Genomic DNA, 27,256 nt, shown 5'->3' with positions numbered 1-27,256 from the left:
CCTTTTTTGTGTGTGTGTGTTTGTGCTGAGTTTTATAAACCTGGGTCAACAATCTGGTGCTTGGGTTTGAAGTTACCTAAAAATGATGCTTTAATGTGGTTTCTAAAATCACAAGTCACTGATAGGAACGTGCTGTAATATTGGACAAGAAATGGCAGACTTTCTAGAACACTGTATGGTTAAATTCCCATTTCCCATTTCTAAGTTTGAACAGCAAATGCATAGTCAAATAATTCAGATAGGAAAAGGTTTCTTCCTGGTACTCAAGTGCAGGGTCCTGAAATCAACTATCACAGTCCCTCTTTCACAGAGATACTCCAATCTCTTCAGATAGTATCTGCTACCTAGTGGCAATATAAAGTTTCAGTTATTATTTAGAATGGATGAAAATGGCAGAGGGGTGAGACTCTGGATAGTCCTCATGTAGGTTGATACTGAACATCGAAAAATCTATTACTGTGATTCATGCATTGAGGCTTTTAAAAATAGATTCCTAGACCTCCCTGATAATTCTGATTCAGTAAATGTGGGGCAGGTCCCTGGAATCTGAATTCTTAAACGCTCTCCAAGTTTTCTGGAGACAGATACATATACACACAGACATGCATATATACCTATATCCCTTAGTGGCAGATGCTGTATAGTGCCTTTAGGCCAGGGGCTACCAGTGTGGGTACCATACAGTCAACGTGACAAGGCGGGCCTAAAGGAAAAAAGGGAGGCTAGGGAAGAGCAAGGCCTCCGTCTCCTTTCCGCTCCCGCTTCCGCGGGCGAGGTGACAGTTCATTCACCCTCCGTCCTCGCCCTCCGCCGACCGCTAACGCGTTAGCCCCACGCCGCGGGCGTCCGTGTCTTGGGGCCCGGCTCAGATCAGAATCGCCTCGATAATCAGCGGCCCGGGACAAGCCTGGCCTCGTCTATCTGATCAATTCATCACTTCTGAGCGCCGGGCCCCGTAGGACCGGTTCCGGGACCTCCGGGACCGCGGCGTTACCGCCGCCCAAGGGGCCTCGCTGCACAGCGCCCCGAGGAGGGGGCTTCGCAGGAGGGGAGCTTTTCATTTCGGGTCCGCCCGGCGGGGCTGGGGTCACAACCCGATCAAATAAGATCAATGTGTAGGCGGGAGTAGAGGCCAAGGGGGGAGTGCACGCACTCACCTTGCACGCCCCACGCGCTCTCACATACGCGTCCACTCACATACTCGGCCCACACACGCCTTCCACGCGACACCACGACACAGCACACACAACCCGCACCCCAAGGCGCTCTCCCTCCCGTTGAGGAGCGGAAGTCCGCACCCTCTTTTAAACCTCTCCGCCGCCTCGGAGGATTCTGGGAGGAACCACCGAGTTCTGGGAGAACCACAGCGCCCTCATTGAATGGGCGCTTTGCTGCCCTCGCGTGGCTCGGAGGGGAACCCCGGTCCCAGGGAAAGGGGACAAATCCTCACAATAGTGAGTTGTGGTTGTCTTTTGATCTTTGTGCAGGTCTATATTTATAAACATATCTATAGTTTCTCTTTGACCTTTGATCCAAGGCTTTGATCCAAGTTCTGAATATACGATGACTCACTCACAGGGGATTTATAGGTGAATGACTCTTTCCCATGGAGAAGGCAAATCCTGGTCATTCCTAACACCAGCATTTCCAGGAGCTCCTTCCCACAAGGAAGACAACAAAATCGTTTTACCAAACAGAAAGGTGACAATAAACTATTTAAATCAAAGACTAGGTAGTCAGGATATCTGTGAAATGAGTAAAGATAGGAAGCATATCCCTGTCCTCACATACAGAGTCCTCTTGCTCCACAGAACCTGAGGCTGTAGCAGCCATATTGCTGAAACTTCATTTACCTTCACATCCATTAAAACATATCACTTTCAAACTCCAGTAGTGAAAATCAGTAGTGATCATATAAGTAGAATCAGCTCCTTTCAGAGAGCACCATTTTAATGTCTCAGTTCCTTCTTTATCCTTTTTCAATGAAATAGGTATATGTATGGGGGTGGAATAAAAATCAGGATTTTGGAATTAGTAGAAAATGATTTGTGAAGTTATAATTTGTATCTGTACAAGTGCCACCATATACTTGGAATAAATGCATAAGGGAGCAGTATCTAATGTATGTGTCAGAATCCCATTAGGTCAAAGAATTTCTATGTGCATGGATGGTTAACCTGATAACATCACTTGAATGAAGTCTGTGGCTGGTAATGGCAAATAGGAATAGTAGGTAAAATATATTTGGGAGTATCATCTATTTTAATATACCTCAAAATTTATTCATATATATAAAATATATATGCTGATATAGACAGTATTATACATCAGCTCCCACAAAAGAGAAAGCTACATTCTCATAGATCCTGAACTACATCATACATTCAGTGTTCATCAAAAGGGGTTAAAAGGAATGATGGTATTCACTAATGTTAACTAAAATACTATGGGCAGAACCCAAGGGAGTATTGAACAAAGTTCAGTAAACTCAGAATGTAACAAATAAAATGGACAAAAATGGTAGGGAAAGAAAATTTTAATTTCAAGGTTTGTGCAGACAATGGTGAATAAAAAATTGTATTTCAACTATAAAAAGCTGACTTCAATTCCACCCTGGTGATGCCAGTTTGAATCTGAGGCGATACTGCTATTCCCATTCTTCCACCCATAAGACTCTCATAAGAGGAACAACTTCTACAATTTTCAGTCAAAAATATATGACATATCAAGCAAAATAATAAGTTAAACAGGTTGCATATCTGCTTACATAAAGTCAAATGAAATAAGCTGTGTATTTGTTTCTTGCTGTAAATTACCTTCACTCTGTGTACTTTTTGGTACCTTCTGGTATGAAAACATCTCAAAATATAACAATTCAAGAGTTTAGGTCAAGATGACCCACCCAGGCGGCTATAAAAGTTGGTTTGAATAACTAGAACTCTGAAATGGAACTAGTGTAAAATATGAAGCAGCTCTAAGCACCAAGCTTAGAGACATTAGCCCTATTAGAAAAAAAAAAAAGTCCTTAAAGCTACAAAGTAACAAGTACAAACGTTCTGTATTTCTAGAGAGTGACATTCCCATTGGCCAACAGGTCCCAAACTCACACTCAGGAGGTATACCTCTTCCTTCACGTGCCAACAGATTTCCTTTCTCTCATATTAAAGATCCTCAGAAATGAACTTGGAAAACATATGAGTCATTGAAATTTATCCTGTGGACCAGTTCCTGAAGAGGTAACAGCCGCAACTTTGAGATGATTAAACATGTAGTGTTTACTTGATGACTTTCTATATTTCTAGAACCCCTCAAAGCACTAAACTGCCTATTTGAGAACCTAAACTTCCTAGCAGCTTTTGTTCTCTTGGGGTAAGACAAACGTCAATTAACTGACACAGGGGTCAACAACAGCTAACTTGCCCACAGTCAAGTTTTACTTTAATGGTCAACTCAACTGGCATACTTATGTCCGTGCTTGCTTTTTACGATAATTTAATTTTAGACTAACTTTTTTAAAGAAGTTCTAGGCTTCATAAAGGCAACAGTTGATTCTTTTGCAGATTAGAAGGAGGAGGGAATGGAGAAGTCTTCCCTTGAAATGTTGAGTCAGTTAAAATGATTTACTCAGGAGGTACTATACTCCACGGAAAAGCCATCAATCTCAGTTGCGAACCTTTGTTTTCCTTTACTTTAAAGACCGCCCTCATTTTATTCATGGAGTCTCTGAACTGTCCTAACATGCTTATGAATATCAGCAACTTCTCTTACTCAAATGTGTTCATGTTCGTGTGATACAGAATTTCCAAGAGACAGTGAAAAGTACTGCAAAATTAAGAGATGGCCAAGAAAAACAAGTAATCAACTAAAAATTTCCATAACCCAGATTTAAACAAAGAATGTTTCTATCTTAGATAACATGACAAAACTCCCATCTAACATCACAATAAAATCTTAAACTACATGACTTCACTAGTATATGAATTAATATACTAGACTTATTTCTTCTACCCTAACTACAAATATATTAAGCAACTATTTCTTCAGTCATCTCTCTTTCCCCTAGTGGTGGCATTTAAAACTGAGTAATATATTTAGCTCTCAGTAATTTTGAAAATATAAAAAGGCTTCAGGAAAATAGCAACAAGATTCATTTTCAATATACCATTTGATGGGGTAGAGTCTCCTTTTGGGGATACTGGTGTACAGAACATTCCTTCTTGTCTGAGTTATTGCTTTCTGGTCTCATCACAGATAAACGCCCAAATCTTATGTAGGCCCAGATTCTCTTGGCAAAACTCTCCAGCTTCCAGCACACAGCACCTCTTTCATATGTTCTCTTTTTGCAGTGAGGACCATGCCTTTCTCTTATGTTCTCAGATGGGTATATGAAAGATAAATTCCCAAAGCTGAAAAATTTCTTGGCATCGTACAACTTGGCAAGCCCCCTGCCAATTTGCCAAATTCAAATTAAGTAGTGAAATAAAAAGTCCAGTCCTGAAAATTATCTCCTTCCAAGAGATTTGAACACAGCTTATGGCTTTCTCTAATGAGCCTCAGTTTGAAAAGACCCTGATGAGGGCTGAGGAGCAAAATAGGTGACAGGTTTTTAAGCAAGAGGTGTATAACGTTATCAACGAGGGGTGTAATTTATCTGGACATTATATGCTTTTTGCTGAGGACTGATTTACACATAAAGGAAATTGGCTTTCTGGAGTCCCCTGAAGCATAAATAATGTTTGTAACCATGAGGAGTTTTCCCCACATATGGTAGGGGCAGATGCTGTGGTGTCATCCTGGGGACTTTGATGATTTTAGCTGAACTCTTCTACGCTGGGCGCAGGCCCCTGACAGGTTCTTCACCTTCATCCCCTTGGTTGGCCGTTGATGAGATGGATGCTTGGGAATTCATTTTATAAACAGGACGTAAAAGGCCATGACGACACAGGCAATTGCCACAGCAGCGTGCAGCCTGGTTCCAATCACAGCAGCTAGCAGGCAAAAAGTAAAAAGAGAAAAGAAATCACATCTTGCCCTTCATGTAAGTCCTGACTTCCAAGGTGATACTTTGAAATCTCTAATCATAAATGAAGATACCTATCAAGGGTCTCAAGAACCCACTGGGAATGTATTTAAATACTACCCTTGTGGCTTTAGGTTCTAGGTGAATATACTGTTTATTTATATTTTGCCCTATTTTGAAAACAGACTGAGGTAGGTAGGACTCCAGATAAAGGTGCCCAAAGTATAAGTAAAAAAGCATCTGAGTTAATTAAATCAAAACTTAAAAACTTAAAAAATTAAATTAAAAAAGCTCCAATCTATTCTTCCCAGAAATTCAGAAAATCTTCTCATTGGGAAAATATTCCTTCCAACAATTCTAGTCAAGTCTAAATGTTTAATTTATATCCTTTTACTCCATGGAGAAAATTAAAATTACCTTGATGCTAAAACAAACAATTATGTAAAAATGGAACCAAATACAATCCTAGTCTATCTCACCTCCCCCCTCACTTTGTAGCACCTCACTGTCTAGAGATGGCAATCTCCTCTTCCTGTGCAGATATGATCTTACCTTTGTAAAACACACCCCAAACTCCCTTCTTCTCTGATAGCAGCCAGGTTTTGAGACGAGGGACTTTCTTGAAGTAGGCACAGGTGCAAACAAAGAGCAAACCAAACACCAGAATCCCATCCAAAGAGTACACTGTTATAGGAAGAAAAGAAAATCTTTGGTGCTTATCCAGTTTGGGGCAGGTGATCCCACTGGAGAACTCCAAGAAGCACAGAGTGTGATATACTATCAAGACGATAATTGCAACTGCAGTGCCAACCCTTGACAAGAGGAAGCCAAGGTCCTGGGACTAGGAAGGTCACCTCATTCCCTAAAACTGCTTTTAGGCATCCCTTAAAACAACTTCACCGCACTTTATGCACTCCTTCCCTTTAACTAACCACGGGTCCTGAGAAGCATGCATCAGTTGATGTGGAATCAGACTCTCAGGAATGGTCAGTGTTGGCAAGAGGTTGAAAGAGGCATAAGAATCCTTTGAGCCTTAGTTGAGAGAGTTAAAGACGTTCTTATTATAAATCACTCAAGTGATAAAGGAGAGCTAGAAATGTGGCCAAGTCTCTCAGATCTGCATCTGTTGATGAAGAAAATGTTAAGGCAAAAAAATGTTAAAGCTTAAGGGAAATAGCAAGAGTTAGAATCCATATGACTACAATTTTCCTAAGCTTATCTTACACTTTCCTCACTGGTGCTAATGCAAATAGTTCAAAAGGGACTGGCTTCTCCAAGAGGCTTGTAAGGGACAGAACGAACTTCTAGGAAAGGAAGAGAGGCACAGACTAGGGACCGAGGACTTGGGGTTTGGGTACGAGAGGCACTACGGTTCTACATGAACCATGGGAACGGGGAACCGCGGAGGGGTATAGGAGACAGGAGTCTGAGGCACTCAGAGGCCAAGAGGGGGGCTGCAAGGGGAGGGGGCGGAGAGAATGACCACGTCAGCCCCGGCCCCACCCGCCACGTTTCTCCTCATCTTTCCCTCCCATCCTCTCTCTGAGCATTGGCATTCACCGTTTGTCATCGCGGCTGGGCCCGCGCCTGGCTAGGGGGTCCGGGATCAGCGGTGATAGTGGCGAAGGCGGGGGAACCAGCACTCGCTTGACACTTCCCGATCTCGGCCGCAGAGACGGGTTGGAGCCGTAGTACGCAGGCGCAAGGGCAGAGAGGCGAGCGTCGAACGCAATCAGGGGTGGCTAGCAGATTGCCGAGGCAGGGAGACCTTGTGGGGTGGAACTCACGTGCTGACTTATGGGTAAAAAGCGCGCTATCAGGGAGGGTTCCTACGTGGTCACGGTAACCAAGTCTCCTCCGCTGGTCGGGCGGAATTAGTACTGGGACGTACCCTGACTTGTTTGCTTTGCACTTTGTGCTATGACGTGTGTATGTGTGACTGTGTGTCTGTGTGTCTGTGTGTCTTTGTGTCTGTGTAGCAACCGACCTGCAACCGAGAGATCTCGGTACTGGTCTTCAAGAGGCGGCTCCTGCGGCCCCCAGGACTGCCCTTGCTTCGCTGACCTTTCTTACTCCCTATAGAATCTGGATAGTCAGGCTACGTCTGAACTTTTGAAATGAAATAAGGAACATTATAACAAACGCAAGTTACATATTTCAGATCCTAAAGCTCCACATTGTCAGGAAACATTCAGATAATTGTCTGTTTGCGTGGATTTTTCTTTAAACTTTCAGGAGAGTCTCGATTATCTCCTGTATTTCGTTAATGCTTTGATCACCTCCGCCACTTTGACCAGGAATCCGCGATATCTGGACAGCGCTGCTCACACGTTCACAAGCTGACGAGAGGTATCGTCAGGTTTTAGTGGTGTGAATGGGATGGAAGAGACAAAGCCACAGATTCCATTTTATAAATTGAAATCTTTGATTGTACACAACTCGACCTGCTTTATTAGAGTCTAGGCGAGAGAGCGACTCTGAGTCCTCTGAGGCTGAAATTAGAAGGTTACGCGTCCTCAGTGGTTGACAAAGTCCTAAAAGGACTCTGTGCCCCTCTTGCTGTAGTGCCATCTGCTGGCTGCGGCCAGCTTGGTTACGCAGGAAAAAAAGCTACCAAAGCCTCCTTCTAGGAGCTAGAGTACCGAGAGGCAAAACACGAAAGTATGATTGATGCAGGACAAACTCCTTGTGATAATATACATAAATGCAGAATTTTAAAAAATAGAATATTATGGGACAAAACCTAGAAAGCCAAATATATGCCCAAAAGAACTGCTCAGGACCACTCAAAAACAAAACAAAAAACAAAACAAAACAAAAAATCCTGTATTCGTCTTTGAACCTTTCACCAATCGTAATCTAAGACAGCGCATAAGCACTAGTAGCATCATCACTAGCAACTGACTGTTAATTTTCTGCTCCATGGCTGGATAAAGGCCCCAAATCCTTCCAACCAGATCCTAAACAAATTCATTTTCACTAAATTAGACTCATCTACATCTAAAAAAATTCTTTTTCCGGATATCATGAAACTCACTATCCTCCCTGAATTGTACCTAATTGGTCTCTTTACCCAGGTTCTTCTTCCAACTAAATATAGACGCTTCTAAGACACCCACACCCTCTTTTTCTTGTTAACTCTTACTTAGTAACCTGTTCTGTTCCATGGCTTTACCATCTCTATGCAGAGTTCTTAAGTTGATGTCCTACCCAAGCTCCAGTCCTACATTTCTAACAGATGTTCTTCTGACATTTGAAGTGTTTAAAGCCCAACTAATTCCCCTCTGATTTTCCTGTTTCTATGATTAAATTCTTTTTTTCCTAATCACTAAATGAAAAATTTGTAAATAATCTTGGAATCAATGAAGTCTTTTTTTCCCCAAAAATGTCATTCAAATTGCCCCCTTTTCAATCCTACAGACATCGCGTTAGTGATTTTACCATTTCAGTCTTCTTTAAGCATTAATTATTGCCTCATAACAATGAAAAGTTACTTTTTTTTTAGTGTTTTAATATTTTCAAAGCAAACACCTTGTTTTAAATCTTATTCAATCCTCACAACTGCCTCATTACCCCCATTTTGGAGATAAACAGGTTTAGGGTGAGGACTGCCCAGTATCACACACAAGCAATAATTCTGGTCTTCTACACTCAGGACTAGAAAATTTTACTCCAAACTGTAACTGTTGTTTCTTTAACAGCAACCACTGCCTGTTGAATATATGTCTGATCCTTTATTCTGCTATTTAAGGCCTTCCAGAAGTATTTTCCACTTTCCTGTATGAGAACTTTAAGCTTCAGCTGTGAAAAGACAATTCTATGTTCTTCAAATGTACTCTTTGCTTTTACATTTTGCTCATGACATTTACTTTTTTGGAAATAACTTGATCTCATTTTTTACTAGATGGAAACCTCTTCAGTTTTTGTAATGCTCTGAAAGATAAGTCTTTGCTTACTTGTTTAAGAAGAAAATTTAAGGACAAAGAAATCACAGTTGAGGAGCTGGGTAGAGTGATTAATTGACTACTATTTCAGAAAACAGTGATCGATATTACTTTGATTAAGTGGTTATTTTTCAATCTGCTCAGAATTCATCTTTTTCTGTTTCTCCTTTTTTCATGTGTCTATATCTATTCTCCTTCCTACTCTTTTTCCCTATTCATTCATGTTTATTTTCTTCCTTATTTCTCCTTTCATCATATTTTTTTCTAATATTAATAAAGTATTTTACCTTTTTAACATAAAGTGGATCTCACCCAATTTTTATTTCAAAATTAGTTATACCAAGAATTTTATATTTTAAAAAATGATATTCTGTTTCTCTCTGTAAAATTGAACTATAATGGTTGCTCCTTTCTAAGGTCGTTGAAGGATTAAATGAATTATTATTTACAATAATACCTGGCATGAAGTAAGTGCTCCATAATGTTAGCTATTACAATTGTTGTTGTTGTTCATTTGTTTAAAAAATATTTACAATGTCTACTAAGTGCTGAGAACTTTTATAGATTTGCAGGCATAGAGGCAAAAATTAGTCCCTGCCCTCAGGAAGCAAACTATATTGGAGAAGATATATAAATAAAAATATTTTAGTAGAGCAGAGGCATTATGTATGTAAAGACATTATCTTTGATCTTCACAACTGTATCGCAGAATATTTTTTCAAGAAGAAATCTGAAGCTCAAAGAAAAGGCATGTGGGTGAGATCATAGCTAGTTAGGACCAAAACCAGGTCTATCTGACTTCAAAGCTCCCTTCCCCTTGTTATCTCGCTGCCTCAAATTAGAATGCTGTCCTCTGAAACTGATCTTTGATGATTTTGTTTCAAGCATTCGTGTTTCTGTTGCCCTAGAAAGCTCTGTAGCCTCACATCAGTCTAAAGCCTGGGTCACTGGCCTTGCAGCCCAACTGCAAGGAATAAATAGAGCCCTTCTGGCTGGGGACTCAATTCAGACAGTCCTTCCTCAGTTCATTTCAGCCTCCACGGGAAGACAAGCAGTTGTTGCCAAATGCCTGTCAGTCAAGAACAGTGGCCCATTTGTTAGGGTTGTTGCAGTTACTGTGGCAAACACTGATCAGTCATGGGGACCGTGACGATGGCATTCTGGTTTAACCAAAGAGTAAGCTCAGTAGCTTGCAACAAAGCTTTATTTGAATTACAACGTATTTGAAAAGGGATGTCAAACAGGCATTAATTTATGCTGCAAATATTTGTTCCAGGACTCTTAAGTGTAAGGAATGTGCCAGCCTTTGGGAGCTCAAAGATGAAACAAAAACAGAGTCTGTTCTTCATAAGTTTAAGATTTAGTAGACAAGATAAACTGTGTGTATAAATAACCAGAAAATATAGTAGAAAGTGAGAAATGTCCAAAGAAAATGAAAAATAAGTGCTTTCAGAGCATAAAGGAGAAAGTGCTTTTGGCTGGAGAGCTCAGGGAACGGCTTTATGAAGGAGCTGGGCCTGAAAGGCATGTAGCATTTCAACAGAAAGGAAAGGTGTTCTAATGGGAAAAAGTGATCAAAGGCATGGAAATGGGAAAGTCCAAGATAAATTTGAGGCACAGCACCCTCTTCCCTTCCTCCTTCACTGACTAACTCCATTCATCACTAAGGTCTCAGCTCAGACTTCTCTTGCTCAAGGGAGTCTTCTCTGACCTTGGGCCTCCTACCCCCATCATAAACTTCTGGAGCACACAGTATCTATTTAATTCATGTCCCCCTGCTGCACTATAAGCTTCATAAGCCCAGGGCTTGTATTTGCATTGTCTGTCATTATCCACAGTCCCACAGCAAGTGTTGAACATTACAAGTGCTTGATGAATGTGTGTTGCATGAATAACTGAACGTGGCCTTGTGGAACTATAATGTAGAGTTCATGAAGAACAGCAGACCATCGCACTGAAAGGTAATTTCTTGAATAAAAATAGCTGACACTTATGGAATGTTTACCACATGCCAAGTATTACCCAGAGCACCTTATGAGTATTAACACATCTAAGCCTCATAATAATCTTATAAAGTTAGTAACTTATTATTCTCATCTCATTGATGAGGAAATGGATATAATGAGAGATCAAATAATTTGTCTGAAAGTAATATAGCTGATAGGTAGTACACTTAGGATTTCAAACCCAACTCATTTGACCTCAGAGCCTGCATGTTTAACCAGAGTCTGGACATTATTTGGTAAACAAGCAGGGTTAAGACTACATAAGATTATTGTGTAAATTCTGCAAGACATTTAAAAAATAACACTACCTCACTAAGCCCCAAACAGGGAATAGCATTGCAGAGGTCTATACCCTGGGATAGAGGGCAGGGAGTAGGGGTGACGGGGAAACAGGGTAAGGGTAGGACTGTTACTGGGACAAAAAGGGGTCTGTTTGCCTGTGCATGTCTAAGGCAAAGAAGAGTTATGTGCAGGTTTTGCAGCAAAGAAAGCAAGGTTTCTTTAGAGAGTTGCAAGTCTCAGAGACACAGGCAAGCTGTTGCTCTCAACAACCTAGCTCCCCAGGTGTCTTGGGAGTACAGATTATATAAGGAAACATCAGTGGGCATGGAAACTAAAGGATTTGGGTTCGTGGGCACTGATGATTGGATGGGGATGGGGTAATTGATCATCGTGTCAGGTTCTGGAATCAGCCATGGTGCCATCCCATCTGGTCCCTAGGTCTGGGCCCATGGTCTGGTCCCGTGGCTGGTGGGGTAGTTCTACCTCAATGGGCCTGGGGCTGAAACACATCTAAAGCCAAGATGTTATCATCCTTAGTCTAACCAAAACTTGTAGACCTGAGGCTTAGTTGATTAATGGAGCAGGCATCCAAAGGCGGAAGGATAAGGGTGAAAAAAAAAACAACAACAACAGTGAGTCACAATGCCATTATCTGGGCAAAACCGGCCTGAATCAGAGAAGAAAAGCTATATTAAAGAAATGAAGTTTGTGTGGGGTAACAGGTATGCACAGTTTCAGCCTAAATTTTGGATCTGGTTACTACTCTTCCATCATGCCTCAAGCCCACCACCTAGCCTCCTGCATTCCTCTTTTCTGAGTCCAACCTCCGCATTCCTTGCAAATTATTCTCACACACATCAGCCCTATCTCCCTTTTATCCGCTACTCCTGTCTGCTTCTCTGCTGACTCCATTCTTCCGTGAACAAATCTCTTTTGTCCATTTCTTTAAAAGCTCATAACACTTTTTTTGCTATAATGAAAACCTGGCTTTTCCTAACAGTTAGCTAAGTGACACAAATTCACAGCCTTATTCATTCAATAATTATTTATTCAAAATAATTTATTCACTCTCCTTGATCCTACTATCCTCTAAGGCTCCTTTTATTTCTTTACTTTTCCACCTTTCGCCATCCAACTACACATTCATTCCTTAACCTCTTAAAACCTGGCTTCCACCTTCGCTGTTGCCCTCAAACTATTTTGTCAAGATTATTGTACCACCTTCCTCATTGTCAAACCCAAGGCCTTTTCTTAAATCTCCTTATCTCTGTGGCACTGAACACACCTAACCTCTTTCTTCTTTTTGAAATTTTTTCTGTTTTGGCTTCCAAAATACATTTTCCTCTTTTTCCTCCTCCTTCTCCTCCTCCTCTCTCCTTTCTGTCTTTTGCCTTTTATCTTTTGCTACCTCTCAAGCCATTTTTCTTTCTCTGGATGTACTTTTTCTAAGGATATGCCCTTTGCCTCCCTTCTCTGTTGCTTTTGCTCCTGTGCAGTCTTTAAACGATCACATTTTTGTTTATGTCTTTCATACCATTTTCTTCAGTCCTAATTTCTCTGTGGCTTTCCAGGCCTGCAGTCCCATCTCTAGAAGGGACATCTCTAGACTCTTGCATTCAGACTGGATACATTTTCTTCTTTCCCTAATTGCTTTCCCTTTTTACTTTCCAATTTATATTAATAGCAGTCTATTAATCTGGATGTGACCGTCTCTATCCACAGTGCTCAGATTCATTCAGACACAACATTCTGTAAAGTCTTCTCTTAAAGTTCTTTCTTCTTCTTAATTCAGGTTCCGATCGTTCTCATCCTAGGTAGTCTCCCACTAAAGTGATTATTTTTTTAAAAAAAGATAGGGGCCTAAATAATGCCCACGAACTCTGACAGTTTGTTCAGTCCCAAAGAGAACATACAAGGCCTTTTACAGTATAACTCCAGCTTCATTCCAGCCTCATTTCCTGCACACCACCCAAGAATCTGGGCTACGGCAATTCACCCAAAACACCTTGTAGAAGCACACCATGACTTTTCACTTTCTGTGCTTTATTTCTGCTCTGCTCATTACACTGCAATTTTTTTTCCCTTTATTTGTTGGCTCTCCAGTTCAGAAGGTGGGATTATTTATACTCCATAGTTCAAGGCATACTGTCATAATTGGCCCTTCCAAAGTCCTTCACTCGTTTACCTGCGCATTCCTTTCATCTCTATTCCCATATCTCCGATGCTGCAACCTTTCTAATGTATTTAATGTCCATGCATTTTTGTATGTTCCTGTAAAATATGTATGTATGTTTAATTTGCATAAATAAGATTGTGTTATAGATCTCATTGTGTTTTCTACTTTTTAAATTTAGCACTACGTTTCTAAGCTCTGTCCGTGTCACTAGTCGATTGCTTCCAATTGCTGCATAGTACTCCTTGGTGTATGTTAGCACATTTCACCTATCCACTCCCCTGATAATGGACACTGAATATTCTGTACCAGATCCCCTCTGGACAAGGCTAGCATTTCCTCACTACCTAACACAGCAGTTCTCAACCCAATCAGACTCAACAATCTACCTTAAACAACAAATATATATAATGTCTCCTTTATTATTCTGAAATGAAATCCACAGATGATATAAGCTACTGTTGTAGGCAGCCTCTCAGATAACCCTCAATGATGTTTGCTTTCTGGTATTCTCATCCTTGTATAACCCTCTGTCCTTGAATGCTGCACTTATTAATTTTTAGTGAATAGAAGTGATGGGATATCACTTCCAAAGTTAGGTTACAAAACAAAAACAAAAACAAACTGTGGCTTCTGTCTTGGGTGTTCTTCCTGGTTCTCTCTCTCGTCTCTGAGAGAAGCCAGCTGCCATGCGGTGAACTACCCTATAGAGAGGACCATGTGGCAAGTAACTAAAGGAGGCCTCTCGGAACAGCCAGTGAAGAACTGAGGCCCTTAGTCTAACAACCTGAAGGAACTGAATCCTGTTGACAACCACATGAGTAATTTGGGAAGTGGATCCTCCCCCATCAATACTTCAGGTGAGACTGCTGCCCCAGCCAACACCCTGATTACAACAGAAGGGACCTTGAGCTAGAGGCATCCCGCTAAACTGCACCCAGAATCCTGACTCACGGACACTGTGTAATAAATGTTTATTGTTTTTGCCACTAAGTTTTGGGATAATTTGTTACACCATAGTAAATAACTAATATACTTAACTACTCATATAATTTTAAAATAATATATAATACTCTAACTGTAAAGGTAAAATAAGACAGTAAATTATAATATGTTTCAATATGTAAATGCTCAGGCATGACTATGCTAGAGGGTATAGTGATTTTAGATGCTCGCACCTATATATTGAATCATCATGAATGCTGGAGCTACAATGAACTGATTCCAGTGAGTATTGGGCATTCAAATTATTATAAGCGATGTGGCCCTTGGTGACATTATTTCCTGAAATTGTTCACAGCTCTTGATAAGTTCCAAACAAAACAATGTATAATATCTGTCCAATTTCAGAGTAGTTGCTATGGGGAAAATTCTCAGTTCTTTACTTTTATACAGAACAGTTCACTTCTGACACTCTGGTCATGAATGTGTGGGGTTTTTGTTTTTGTTTTTTTCTCATACCAAGTGATTCTGCAACGCCAGATTGTTGGTATCCTACAATTTAACTCAATTCTTGCACTATCTCCATGGTGCAAGTTAGATAGTGTCAGATCCCACAGGTTAAGGTCTCAGTCTCAAAAGACCACCTCCTCACCACTTGAATGCTAGCGACAGTAGTAAGTATCCAGGACACCCACAACTTCTATCTTGGCTACAAATTGAAGGTTCCCATGACCTCCTGCCCCTTGTTTTCAATTATTTCTAGAACAGCTCATAGAACTCAGGAAAACACCTATGTTTTCCAGTTTATTAAAGGACATGATAAAGGATGCAGATGAACAGCCAGATGAGGAGATACATAAGGTGAGGCCTGGGAGGGTCCTGACTGCAGAGCTTCTATCTCCATGGAGTTAAGGTACAAGACCCTCCCTCAACGGAGATGTTTTCCTCCACCTGGAGGCTCTCTGAGCTTCCTACTATTGGGATTTTTATGCCTCTCGTAGGTACGATCGCTTAACTACATTTCCAATTCTCTCACCTCTCTGGAGAGTGGGGCTGAAAATTCCAAGCATCTAATCATGGTTTTCTGTTTCTGGTGACCAGCCCCCATCCATGAGTCTCCTCATTAGAACAAAAGATGCTCCTAGTGCTCTTACCGCTTAGGAATTTACAAGGGTATCAGGAGCTGTGTGCCAGCAGTCAGGGGCGGGGCTATGTATGCGTTCATTATATGTGTGTGTATATATAAACGAAGTTAGGTTCCAGGCTCAGATAATTATAAACAGATTTTTCATTCACATGAATGTTTGGCAGGACATTTAGACCTAGTGTATCGTGGGACAATTTTTCCTTGTGTGGCATCATCTCTTGCATCGCGGAACATCTTATATCCCTAGCTTTAGCCTTCTAATGCCCGTAGTTCTCTCAATCACCGTTTTGACCAAAAACTCCTCATAAAAATTTAAACCCTTGGTCTAAGGGGTGGAACCGCCCCTTCGAGAACTAGTAGTGAAGAACAATATCCCCAAGCCCATGACTCCCTTTTCTTTGCTAACGTTTAATTCCGTTTTAGGGATTACAATCGCGGGTCTCGCCCGAAGCAGCGCCCTGGTAGCGCTCCTAGGCGCCGCGCACGAGCTCCTCTCGGGCAGGCCAGGCCCGCGAGGCCCCGCCCCGGCCCGCGCGTCACCGGAAGTGAGGTGGCGGAAGTAGTAAAACTCGCTCGAAGCGAGGCGGGCCGGGTTCTGTGGGCTCCCTGGTGGGATGGCGGACGAGGAAGAGGACCCTACTGTGAGTGAGCACCTCTGTTCCAACCCGCTCTTTTCTTCAGTCCCTCGGGTACAGTAGCGGAGGCCGAGTTCGGAATCGGGTCTGTTTTCCTTAGTGAGTTCAGCGGAGAGAGTCGGGAACTACCCGCGGTGCTAGCCTTTCCCTTCGATTCATCTTTTTAGTACGTGGGGCAGGACGTGAAGGAAGAATAGGAAAGTGGCGCCTTCTCCTTTGCTCTTGGTCCATATCGGCCACACACCCTTTGTAACGCCTAGAGAATCACCAGAGGTCAAAGCTAATAATTATTAGCGCTCATTATGAACCAACAGTTTAACTGCTAACAGAACTATATACTTACTGTAAAGTATGGACCGAAAGTCAGGGAGCCTGCATTTCAAAATCTGTATTTTCCGTGAGCCTGTTATTTAACTGAGGTTCGGTTTTCTTGTCACAAAAAGGGATTAAGGCATACTTAAGGAAAGTTCCTAGCATTGTATAGTTTAGCTCGCTTTGATTCAACACCAACTCTTCTAATAGTAAAACTGTCTAGCAGGCCAACTTAGTTGATTAAAAAAAATATATGGTCATTGGAATTCTTCCAGGACAGGCAGTAGAATTATTTGTTGGGAACAGTGTAGAAGCCATTCCTGCGTGAATCAGAGATTGGACTAATATATAGGCTTCAAGGCCCTAAAATGCTGCTTTAGGCTTTCCAGCATATCATTGTTGAAAATGGCGGGGGGAGGGGTATTAATTATTAAAAAATTAAATGCGGTGCAATTACTCGACATTTCTATGTATACATTTTCACTTCTAGTTTGAGGAAGAAAATGAAGAAATTGGAGGAGGTGCAGAAGGTGGACAGGGTAAAAGAAAGAGACTTTTTTCTAAAGAGTGTAAGTAATATATACAATGATTTTATTATAGATGATAAAAAGTTTTGGACATGTGCATTCAAAGTAATTTTATTCCTAATGTATTTCCCTGTAGAGACAGTATTCTCAGACTTGCCTATAATATTTTGTTTAACTTGCAAATCGTAGCTGGTAATGATGCTAACCCCAATTTTTACATTTATATATGTGTGTATAAATATAAAAAAAATGTGTATATATATATGCACATACATATGTACATTTTTATTAAATGAAGAAATATGATCAGTGTTTCCATTTAGAGCCTAAGAACAGACTTCTTTTACTTTTCCTGTCCTATATCTTTGTAGCCGTAGGAGCAGGGATTCCTTTGACTGTAAGTCAGAAGTTAGGATGGATCCTAGAACAGGTGCCAAGGATAGGAATTAAGTTGGAGCTTTGGAGGAAGGCAAAGAATAAGACAAGAAGGTGGTAAAAGTGTGAGGTGTTATAGTAGCATAGAGATTATAATGTATCGATTCTCTATTCTGCTCCCTCAGTAGACCAGTTCGACCCTTTTTGTCAGCAGCAAGAGAGAATGCTGTTGCTACTACTGATGGTGTAGGCCAACTCCTGAAAGGCACCGTGAGAGTGTGCTCCCCATCTCCCAGTCCTGGGCCATTACATATAGTTATGGTTGAGTATGACAGATGGGGCAACACTTGGTTACCTGGTTTATTGATGTTGAGTTAGATGTAAGCAATTCCCAGAGGCTCTTGAAACCAGTCGATATTTTTTTCTTTTTTTAACCACTCAGATTCTCCTTCATGTGTCAATTCCTCACCTAAAGCTGACTACTCTTTATTCCATCTCTGATGCCATTTACTCCATTTGTACATGGTTTTACATCTTATGTCAGCATACAAAGGGGGTTTCTACGCAAGAGCACCCCGGAGTGATGCTTGCATTGTTGGAAACCTTTAGCAGAAACCTTTGTTCTACTTGGATTGCTTTATTTTTGTGCTGACAAAAATTTGGGATCGTCACAGCCTTCTCCTTATCTTACTTGAATCTTGTGTGTGTGTGTGTGTGTGTGTGATATACATATAAATTTTCATTATGGTGACATTGGTTAACGAAATCCAGTAAGTTTCAAGTATACAATTCAACAGTAAGGCATATATATATATATATATTGCATTGCATTGTGTGTTCACTGCTCACAGATTTCTTTCTGTCACCATATATTTGACCCCTTTTGCCCCTCTTCTACTTACCCTCTCCCCTCCACCCCACCCTCTTGTAACTACATCTATTGTCCATGTCCATGAATCTCTGTTTGTTTGTTACTTGAATCTTAATATATGTTGCTGACCAAGACCTGTTCTCTTAAAACTTAAAAAACACTTTTTTTTGCTAACACAGTAAGTTTCAAAGAATTCATTGGTATTTGTTTATGTCTTCACAGACTCTTTAATCAAATACAGTTTATATACTTCCTATTTAATATGTTTTCCTTTTCCAGTGAAATGTATTTCCCTGCTGGTGAATTCTACCCATCAAAATGTTAATGATATTGTCTCTTCCTCAAAATGTTGAAGGAAAAATAATAAGCCTACAGTGGAGGATCCTGGCAGACATTACTTTAGTCATCAAAGTTAATATCACTAGTGACATATGTTGACATCATATACTCTGATACGATGCATTATGAGGGCACATCACTTCTGTGGTACCCTTTCTGGTAATGCATAACCATGATCTAATGAGAAAACATCAGATAAATCCAAATCGAGGGACATTCTACAAGATAACTGACTAGTATTCAGAAGTGTCAAGGTCATGAAAGATGAACAATGTCTGATGAACTGTCACTAATCAGAAGAAACTAAGGAGGCATGACAGTTAAATAGTGTGGGATCCTGGAACAGAAAAAGGACATTAGTGGGAAAACTTACGATCTGAATAAGTTCTGTACTTGTAGCAGTGTTCGTTTCTTAGTTTTGGTAAATGTCCATGGTTATGTAAAATGTTAACATAAGGGGAAGCTGGACATAGGGATTTGGGAATTCTGCATTATTTTTGCAAGTCCTCTTTACGTCTGAAATTATCTCAAAGAGAAAAAAGCAAAAATTTTTCAGAATCCAAAAGAATGAGAGAAAGAGAATATTGGCTCTTGTATGTTTTCTCCTGTATCTGGACCTCAAGGCTTTTGCCTGTATAAACCCTAGGAATACCTCTATCCCAGGCTAACTTCCAAGTCACTCTTTTCTTTTCTTCCCTAGGCCTGAACTACTTTCTTCTCTTTTCAGTTCTACCAGCTTTTGCTTCTCCTAAATAGGAATTATTCTTAATGTACTCATTCTTGCCTTTAGAAGTATTCAAAGAGTTCCTTCTATTTTTTAAATTGTAAAACTTACAGTAAATTGTATTAGTCTTAAGTGAACAGTTTGATGTGTTTTACATATATGCATATACTTGTAACCACCACTCAGATGAAGATACAAAAATTTCCAATGTATGACAGAGTTTCTTAACATTTATATACCCCTTCGAGAATCTGGTAAGAGTTGATTCTTCTTCCCAGAAGAATGGACACACACAAATGTATAAAAATTTTGCATATAATTTCAGGAGGGTTCAAGGACTTCTTGAAGCATGTCCATGAACTAACTGGGAATTTATAGGCTATAGGACAAGAATCTATGTGGATATTATCTGTCTTAAACTTCCAAAACATGTACTACTACTGTTGTGGGTAGGAGTATAGACTGGAGCCAGATCAGCCGGGTTCAAATTCAGGTTCAATCTCTAACTATCTGTGTGACTTTGGGTAAGTCGCTTAACTTGGTGCCTCAATTTTTTCATCTACATAGAATGGGGTTAATAATAGTATCAACTTCAAAGGATTGTTATGAGGAGTAAATGAGTTATATATGTGAAGGGCTTAAAACAGTACCTGGCATATAGTAAGGGTTATGTAAGTTTTAGCTTTTAGCAGTTACTTAGGTTACTCTGTATTAGACTTGTCTTCTCTTTTGTACTTTTTATGGTTCCTTCAGATGAAGCCTGAAAGGGCTTTGCTGGCATTTGCATTGATCTAGGGAATGAAATGTCAATATTCTGTATAGTGAGCCCTTTGCTGTCTCCTTTTGATTACCCTGGTCCTATTAGAAGGGAATTGGATCGCTTTCTCTCATGTCCTTTTCCTTTTGGTACTGTGAGAAAGAATTTTGTCTTCTGTTTTCCAATGCTGACACACACACACTCCCAGTAAAGGCTAAGCCATTGCCATTCATCCTGTCCATGCCTATTGAAAGGTATTCTGGGGTTGTTGGTGAGTGGATGATAGAGGTTAGGAAAAGAATATAGGTGTCAGGGTTCAGTAGCTGGGAGGGAAGGGGAGTTTTTACCTATCAGGAACAGTTGGTTATGAGATTGTGGTTAAACCTTTTACACCAAAATCATACTTGGAAACAAATACAACATAAATATATTTTTATACCAATATCTTCTACAACCTGGTTTAATTCTAATTTGAAAAAAGTCTTGATCAAATGTTAAATTTATTTAAGACAAAATGACTGTTCCTTTTACAGTACGATGTATGATGTATGGGTTTGGGGATGACCAGAATCCTTATACTGAGTCAGTGGATATTCTCGAAGACCTTGTCATAGAGTTCATCACTGAAATGGTAAGATTTTTTTTTTTAATTGGTCATAGTTAATTGAGGAATAAATTTGAAATTCTAACTTTTAGATAAGACTAGAACTATGGCATCCTTTTGAAATAAGCTATCCATTTGAGTGCCTATTTTATGGAAGTTGTTGGTTACTATTTATCATTAAAAAGGAAGATTATATATATATATATACACACAGATATATATGTACATATATACATATATGTATACATACAACAGAGACAACTAATGCTAAGATTTTGGTGAATATTTTGTCTTTTCATATATTTTTAAACTATAAAGTTGAAATCATATATACAGTCTTATAATCTACTTTTACATTTATGTAAGTCTAGAACATTTTCCCCATGTCATTGTGTAATACTCTATTACTATTATGGTTTCATAATAGTAATTGAATGGATACGCTCAAATTTGTTTACTTAATGCCTTAATATTTAGTTTCCCTTTTTTTAGTCATTAGAAATAATCTATGATGAACCTTTTTTTTTTATTTGGCACAGGATAAATATATAATGATAGGGGATGAGATTTGATTTTAAGAAAACCCACAAATATTTATTGGCTATTGAGGTAGATACAAAGCTTAAATGAAATTGGTGGTTACAAAGAAATTAAAAAATTATTTTATACAAATGAAGGCAAAAACTGCATACATCAAAAACAAAAGAAACATCAATAAATTTGATGGTTTTCATGTCTTTAATATTAAAAAATGTCTACAAAGCATTAAGAGAAACATTGCTAATAACAGTAGAAAGTGGACAGAGGACATAAATAGAAAGAAAACTCACAAATGAATGGCTATACTAAAAGAGAAAAGCTTCAGACTCACCAGCATTAAATAAGTGCAGATTAAAAAAGTAACATGTTAGATTTTTTAAAAAAGTTAATTGAATTTAATGTTTCTTTGTAATAGACTCACAAAGCAATGTCAATTGGAAGACAAGGGCGAGTGCAAGTTGAAGATATCGTTTTCTTGATTCGAAAGGACCCAAGGAAGTTTGCTAGGGTTAAAGACTTGCTTACTATGAATGAAGAATTGAAACGAGCTAGAAAAGCATTTGATGAAGCAAACTACGGCTCTTGACACCTTTTGTACTTTCGGAAGCTTCATTATCTTCTGGGGAAACCATGTGCTGTATGTATATTTTCTATAATAAGGTCCTGCTATCTAGCCATATAAGTGAAAGATGGAGAAAACACCAGGTTTCTCACCTTTATCTTCATGTCTTCGATTTTAGGATGCTATTTGAGCCTTTAATTGCCTGCTATTATATTACCATTCCTGAATTACTTACTGGGTTTTAATGACCACATGTAAGTTGAAGGACCTTGCAAACTATGTACTACCTTCTGACTTGTGACTGTCTAAATGATGAAGTATTATTTGTGTATCAGGTGTATTTGTGCCATTGTAGGCTATACTATAGCTGTTTAATATGTGAAATCTAAATGGCACCTTTGACTTTATGGTAGCTAAGACAGGTGTTTCATTTACTCTGAAGTTTTTAAACTACAGTAGTCTCAGAGGTTATAAAAGATAGTAAACTGGTTTGTGTTTCTTTTAAGGAAAAGATATAAGAGAATACAGTCTTGTAGGAGTGTTTATCTGTCTTAAGGTAATTTGTTTTAATATGCTGTTCTTTAGATAAAGAGTGATTTTGGCAGGGGAGAAACTAAAAATTTCATGTGAATGCTTGTGTGTGGGAAGGAAGGCTTTAATTTAAAACCTTTTGGGTTTAAAATATACTGTTTGTCAAGTTTTAAGAGAACTCATTTCCCCAAGTTAGATTACAGCGTCTAAAAATAAATACTTATAGTAGCAGGAATGGCATTACTTAAAAAGCTGATGGCAGGATAAGCATTTAGGGCAGTGTTTTATTGACATATTTGTTAGTACTTGTTCTTTATGGAAATGTGTACTTGCCTAAAACTGTATGTGACTGTGGAAACCAGTTTTGTAGTTCAGGATATACAGGTTTTGTGTGTATTTAGCTTATGGTATTAAATTATTGCACTTAGTTTAAAATAAGGATTAAAATTGAATTTAAAGAGATCACTGAATATTACTCTTTGTGAAGCAGAATGTCTTGTGTGCCACCTCCAAACATTAACTATAAATCAGTACTTAGGAAGATTTTACTTTCTTAACCTATTGATATAAGGAATAAAGCATGAAAAATTAAAGATTTATACTTGAATTTGACTATGTGATTTTTCTTTTTTTTTTCACTTTGATTTATCATCTTTTCTTTCTCCGTTATTGGCAATATAATTCAAGCTGCTTAATCTAAGAACTTTTAATATATTATAATGCCCTTGAATTGATAGTGAAATTCAAGATAGCTGGGCTAATCCTTTTGTTATTTTTTAAAAAGTAAAAACCACCTGAAAAGTCATGCCAGTCTAAACTGAAATCAAGAATAGGAGTGGAATAATAAAAGATTAATATATCACTATTTTTGCTAATCGGGGTTTACTTCTGAAGAAGGAACTGGTAGTAACTGGTAGTAGGAAAGTTATACTGAGTGCCTGTATTAGTCTGCTTGGGCTGCCATAACAAAATATTGTAGGCTGGACGGCTTGAACAACATATTTATTTTCTCATAGTCCTGGAGGCTAGAAGTCCAAGATCATGGTGCCAGCATGGCCAGGTTCTGGTGAGGACTCTTCCTGTATTGCAGACAACTGCCTTCTCCCTGTGTCCTCACATGGCTGAGAGAGCTTTGTTGTCTCTTTCTCTTCTTAAAAGGGAAGCATTTCTGTTGCACCGGGGTCCATCCTTATGATCTCATTTAACCTTAATCACCTCTTTACAGGCCCTGTCTCCAGTATAGTCAGATGAGGGGTTAGGACCTCAAAATATAAATTTTAGGGGAACAAGATTTAGTCTGTAGCAGTGCTATTAGTCTTACTATTTTGCTAATGACCCTGGCCATGTAAGGAGTTTTTTTGTGGGACTTCACATTAGACTTTTAGGTGGCAAGTGATAGAACTTAAAAGTAGCATAAACAAAAAAGAGGAATTTATTGGCTTATCTCACTGAAATAAGGGAAAGAAGGGCTGGAGTTGACCCCAGGTTGATGGGGTCCAAGAACTTGAGGAGAATCAAGACTGCTCATCTTTATCCTAATTTTGGTTTTACTCTCTCAGGAAGCTCAATGTATCATGGGAACATGATGGCCAGTAGTTCTAGGGTTCCAACCATATAACTCCTCATCGAGGGAGCTACTTCACTTCCTGATACAGAGAATTCTAAGCAAGGATTATGGCTGTGCTGTCTCTGGTCATTCGTGGACCGATCACTGTGGCCAGGAAGAACTTGTGCCATAGCCTGGATCAGAAACCCTACCTTTGTGATGAAGGGCTTGGAGTGGGGGTGGGAGCTAGTACCACTATTAGGAAAGGGAATGAGGCTGGGCATACAAAAATAACAGATGTGCACTGACTTGAGTCATGAACTTACTTATAAACAGTTGTAAGGCAGCATGTCTCTCTTCCAGTATCGAGAGCTGCTATCACCAAATTCTTCTGGACAGTGCTGATCTATAGTGTTCAGGTGCTCTCTTCTAAGTTAATTCACTTTTTTTTTTTTTTTTTTTTTTTTTAGGCAAGGCAACCCTTGGTTGACCTCATAGATTGCAAGGACCTTGTCAGCTTACAATCTCTCATTTTTTAAAATTTTTACGCCTACTGCACCTGGTCTTCCTAGGTGGTCTCTCATCCAAGTACTAACCAGGCCCGACCCTTCTTAGCTTCCGAGATCAGATGGGATCGGGCTTATTCAGGGTAGCATTGCGGTAGACTCACTTTTTTTGTTTTTAAACTTACTATGAAAAATCCCAAGTATACACAATAATAGAATAGTATCATGAGCCCCCAGCTTCAACAATTAACCAACCTTTTGCTAATTTAATGTCTTACCTATTCTACCTTTTTTAGCGGAGAGAAGCAGTATTATTTTAAAGGAAATCCCAGATATATCATTTAACCTATAAATATATCTGACAGGTAAAGTAAAAAAGGTAGCCCCAATAATACTATAGCTTAAAAATTAACACTAATTCCTTAATATTCCATCTAATAGCCAATCCCTGTTTAAATCTGATCTGTCTCAAAGTATCTTTTTGAGTTTGTGTATTAGTTTTCTATTGCTGCTGTAACAAGTTACTGCTAATTTAGTGACTGAAATCATTGTCTTACTGAAATCATGGTTCTCTAGGTCAGAAGTTTGAAATGGGCCTCACTGAGCTAAAAATCAAGGTACCGACAGGGCTACTGTTTCTTTCTGGATATTCTAGAAGGGAATCTGTTTACTTGCCTTTTCAAGCTTCTGAAGGCTGCGCTCCTTGGCTTAGGGTCCCCTTCCATCTTCAGAGCTAACCATGTTGCATCTCTCTGACCTCAGCTGGGAAAGGTTCTCTGCTTTAAGGACCTGTGTGATTATAATGGACCCACCTGGGTAGCCCAGGCTAATCTCTCCATTTCAAGGCCCTTAATCATACTAGCAAAGTCTCTTTTACCATGTAAGGTAATATATTCACAGGTTCTGGGGATTAGGACATGGACGTCTTTGTGGGGGACTGTTATTCTGCCTAGCACAGTTCGTTTGCAGGAGGATCTGAGCAAGGTGGCACCCGTCACATTTGGTTGTCACGTCTAAATTTTAAGAAGTCTTTAATGGCTTCCTTCCCCTACTTTGTTTTAAGTGGAGCTCTCTAAAATAAATCATACTTTTTATTTTTTTAGCTCGCATGTTTGTTACATGCTTAAGCAGAGTATCCAATATATCTATGATTCACTTAATTGCTGGTTTTACTGTATTTAAACTGGTTCTCTTAAGTAAAACTAATATTAATTCTAAATACTGAAATTTTAAAATGGAGAAAATAGTTCAGTTGGCCTCTCATCAGTGGGGAGAGGTGTTGTCTAGAGAGTTGTTTGGCCACTTCCCAAGAGGCCTCAAGAGGTTGTGTTTTCTTGGAAGAATGTACTATAGTCCAGAGTTTGATTCACAGTATTGCAGGCTCAGAAACTGATTTCATCAGCAAATGGAGAGCACATTCATCTCTGGGGTGGATCACAGAAACCAAGCTCATAAAACCAGTGTTTGACAATGGATGCCAGTTTACAGATGTAAAACTTGCATCTGTGTCGCTGGCAAATTCTTCCCTTCTTTAGGCAGACCCATGTGGAAAATTGAAATATAATTATGAGGGTGAATCAGAATGAGGGGAGTTAGATGAATTCATTGCCTTAGAGCATTGGGTAAGACGAGGATAAAGTTAATACAGAAACAGGAAAAATCTCCCAGGGCCTGAAGCGATGCAGACAGTGTATGCTGCCTGGAGAGCTACCTTCAAGATTGCCTTGTTGCTAAGACTGGAAACTTGACGTGAATTTTTACTTCTACTGATAATAAGCACTCCAGCATGGTCTGTTTGTGGGCTTTAAAGGTGACTTTGCATATTTCTACTCTGTTTAAATGTTGATCTCAGAGATAAGTCAAAGACGACGATTTTACTTCCAAGTTCTTCAAGAAAGCTTCATAGCTGCTCCTAAAGAGCTGACAACGCTGAGCATTGTGCCTGATTATCAAGAACATTGTAAGAACTCTTCCTGCATCGCAGAACATTCCCAGTTCTCCAAGCCCGATATTCTTAGGGTCCCTATGCTTTCCTTCCTACTACAAATAGAGACTGAAGGATGAACGACCTGTGAACAAGGCTTTAAGTGCATAGTTGAAGGCTGCTGCTTTTCTGGGTACTGGTAAGTGACTACATGAGCTAGTCAGACTGTTATGGAATGGAATCAAGGAAAACATTTTTTTTTTAATTTATTTTTTTATGATGACATTGGTTAACGAAATCCAATAAGTTTTATCTGTACACTTTAACAGTAAGGCATATATATATATTTACGCTGTGTGTTTACCTCCCATAGTTAGACTTCTTTCTGTCACCACATATTTGACCCCCCACTTGCCCCATCTGCCTCCCCCCTCCCCCCACTCCCTACCCTCTGGTAACCACTAGGCTATAGTCCATGTCCATGAGTCTTTATTGTCCTGTTCCTTTGTCACTTTTAGGTTTATATCCCACATATAAGTGATATGTGATTTTCAACTTTTTCTGTCTAGGTTATTTCGCTTAGCATCATTATCTCGAGGTCCATCCATGTTGTCGCAAATGGCAGTATTTCATCTCATGGCTGAGTAATATACCATTGTAAGGAAAACATTTTGATATATCAGATGAGTATTTATTAAGCACCTATTGTATTTGAGGCATGGCAGAGGTACCATTTTGCTATATGGTGTCTGGATAAATAAAATTCTAAAGTTGTAAGAGCAGATTTCTTATATATTACTGATAGATTGATAAGCGTTTCAATTTGAACCTTTGTATAAAATCCTAATTCATATATGTCATACTGAGACCTATGTACATGCTCACTTTATTATACTGACACTGAAAGCCTCGCAAACTGCCTTGAAATCATTGGGTGTGTACCTTTAGTTTAGGAAGAGCAGTTGCTAAAATGTAAATCATCTTGTCAT

At 39.4% G+C, this 27,256-nt stretch overlaps 2 protein-coding genes, 1 non-coding gene and 1 pseudogene across 4 annotated transcripts; 1 reads left to right on the top strand and 3 right to left on the bottom strand.

The window, feature by feature from the left end:
• Positions 1 to 865: 865 nt before the first annotated feature.
• On the bottom strand, positions 866 to 1,282 carry LOC120585323 (small Cajal body-specific RNA 2). The gene has a single exon (XR_005648309.1).
• A 1,236-nt stretch (positions 1,283 to 2,518) lies between these two features.
• Positions 2,519 to 6,783, bottom strand: TMEM167B (transmembrane protein 167B). The gene is made up of 3 exons (XM_039841069.1): positions 6,581 to 6,783; positions 5,573 to 5,704; positions 2,519 to 4,988 (listed from the first exon to the last, which is right to left on the bottom strand). The coding sequence occupies exons 1-3, from the start codon at positions 6,588 to 6,590 to the stop codon at positions 4,906 to 4,908; spliced, it is 225 nt and encodes a 74-aa protein (XP_039697003.1). The 5' UTR covers positions 6,591 to 6,783; the 3' UTR covers positions 2,519 to 4,905.
• A 9,266-nt stretch (positions 6,784 to 16,049) lies between these two features.
• On the top strand, positions 16,050 to 22,898 carry TAF13 (TATA-box binding protein associated factor 13). 2 transcript variants are annotated; one of them, XM_039841061.1, is made up of 4 exons: positions 16,050 to 16,155; positions 16,952 to 17,030; positions 20,588 to 20,685; positions 21,614 to 22,898. In XM_039841061.1, exons 1-4 carry the CDS (start codon positions 16,129 to 16,131, stop codon positions 21,782 to 21,784), a joined length of 375 nt encoding a protein of 124 aa, XP_039696995.1. In that variant the 5' UTR covers positions 16,050 to 16,128; the 3' UTR covers positions 21,785 to 22,898. The 2 variants fall into 2 exon arrangements, with proteins under 2 accessions (XP_039696995.1, XP_039696994.1); XM_039841060.1 differs by having other exon boundaries at positions 16,066 to 16,203.
• Positions 22,899 to 24,384: 1,486 nt separating this feature from the next.
• Positions 24,385 to 24,503, bottom strand: LOC120585357 (uncharacterized; annotated as a pseudogene).
• Between the last annotated feature and the right edge of the window lie 2,753 nt (positions 24,504 to 27,256).

Source organism: Pteropus medius, unplaced genomic scaffold, assembly GCF_902729225.1.
Source record: "Pteropus medius unplaced genomic scaffold, Ma_sr-lr_union100, whole genome shotgun sequence".
Lineage (NCBI taxonomy): Eukaryota > Metazoa > Chordata > Mammalia > Chiroptera > Pteropodidae > Pteropus > Pteropus medius.
The sequence above is the reverse complement of the archived record's forward strand: the minus strand, read 5'-3'. Positions and strand labels throughout refer to the sequence as shown.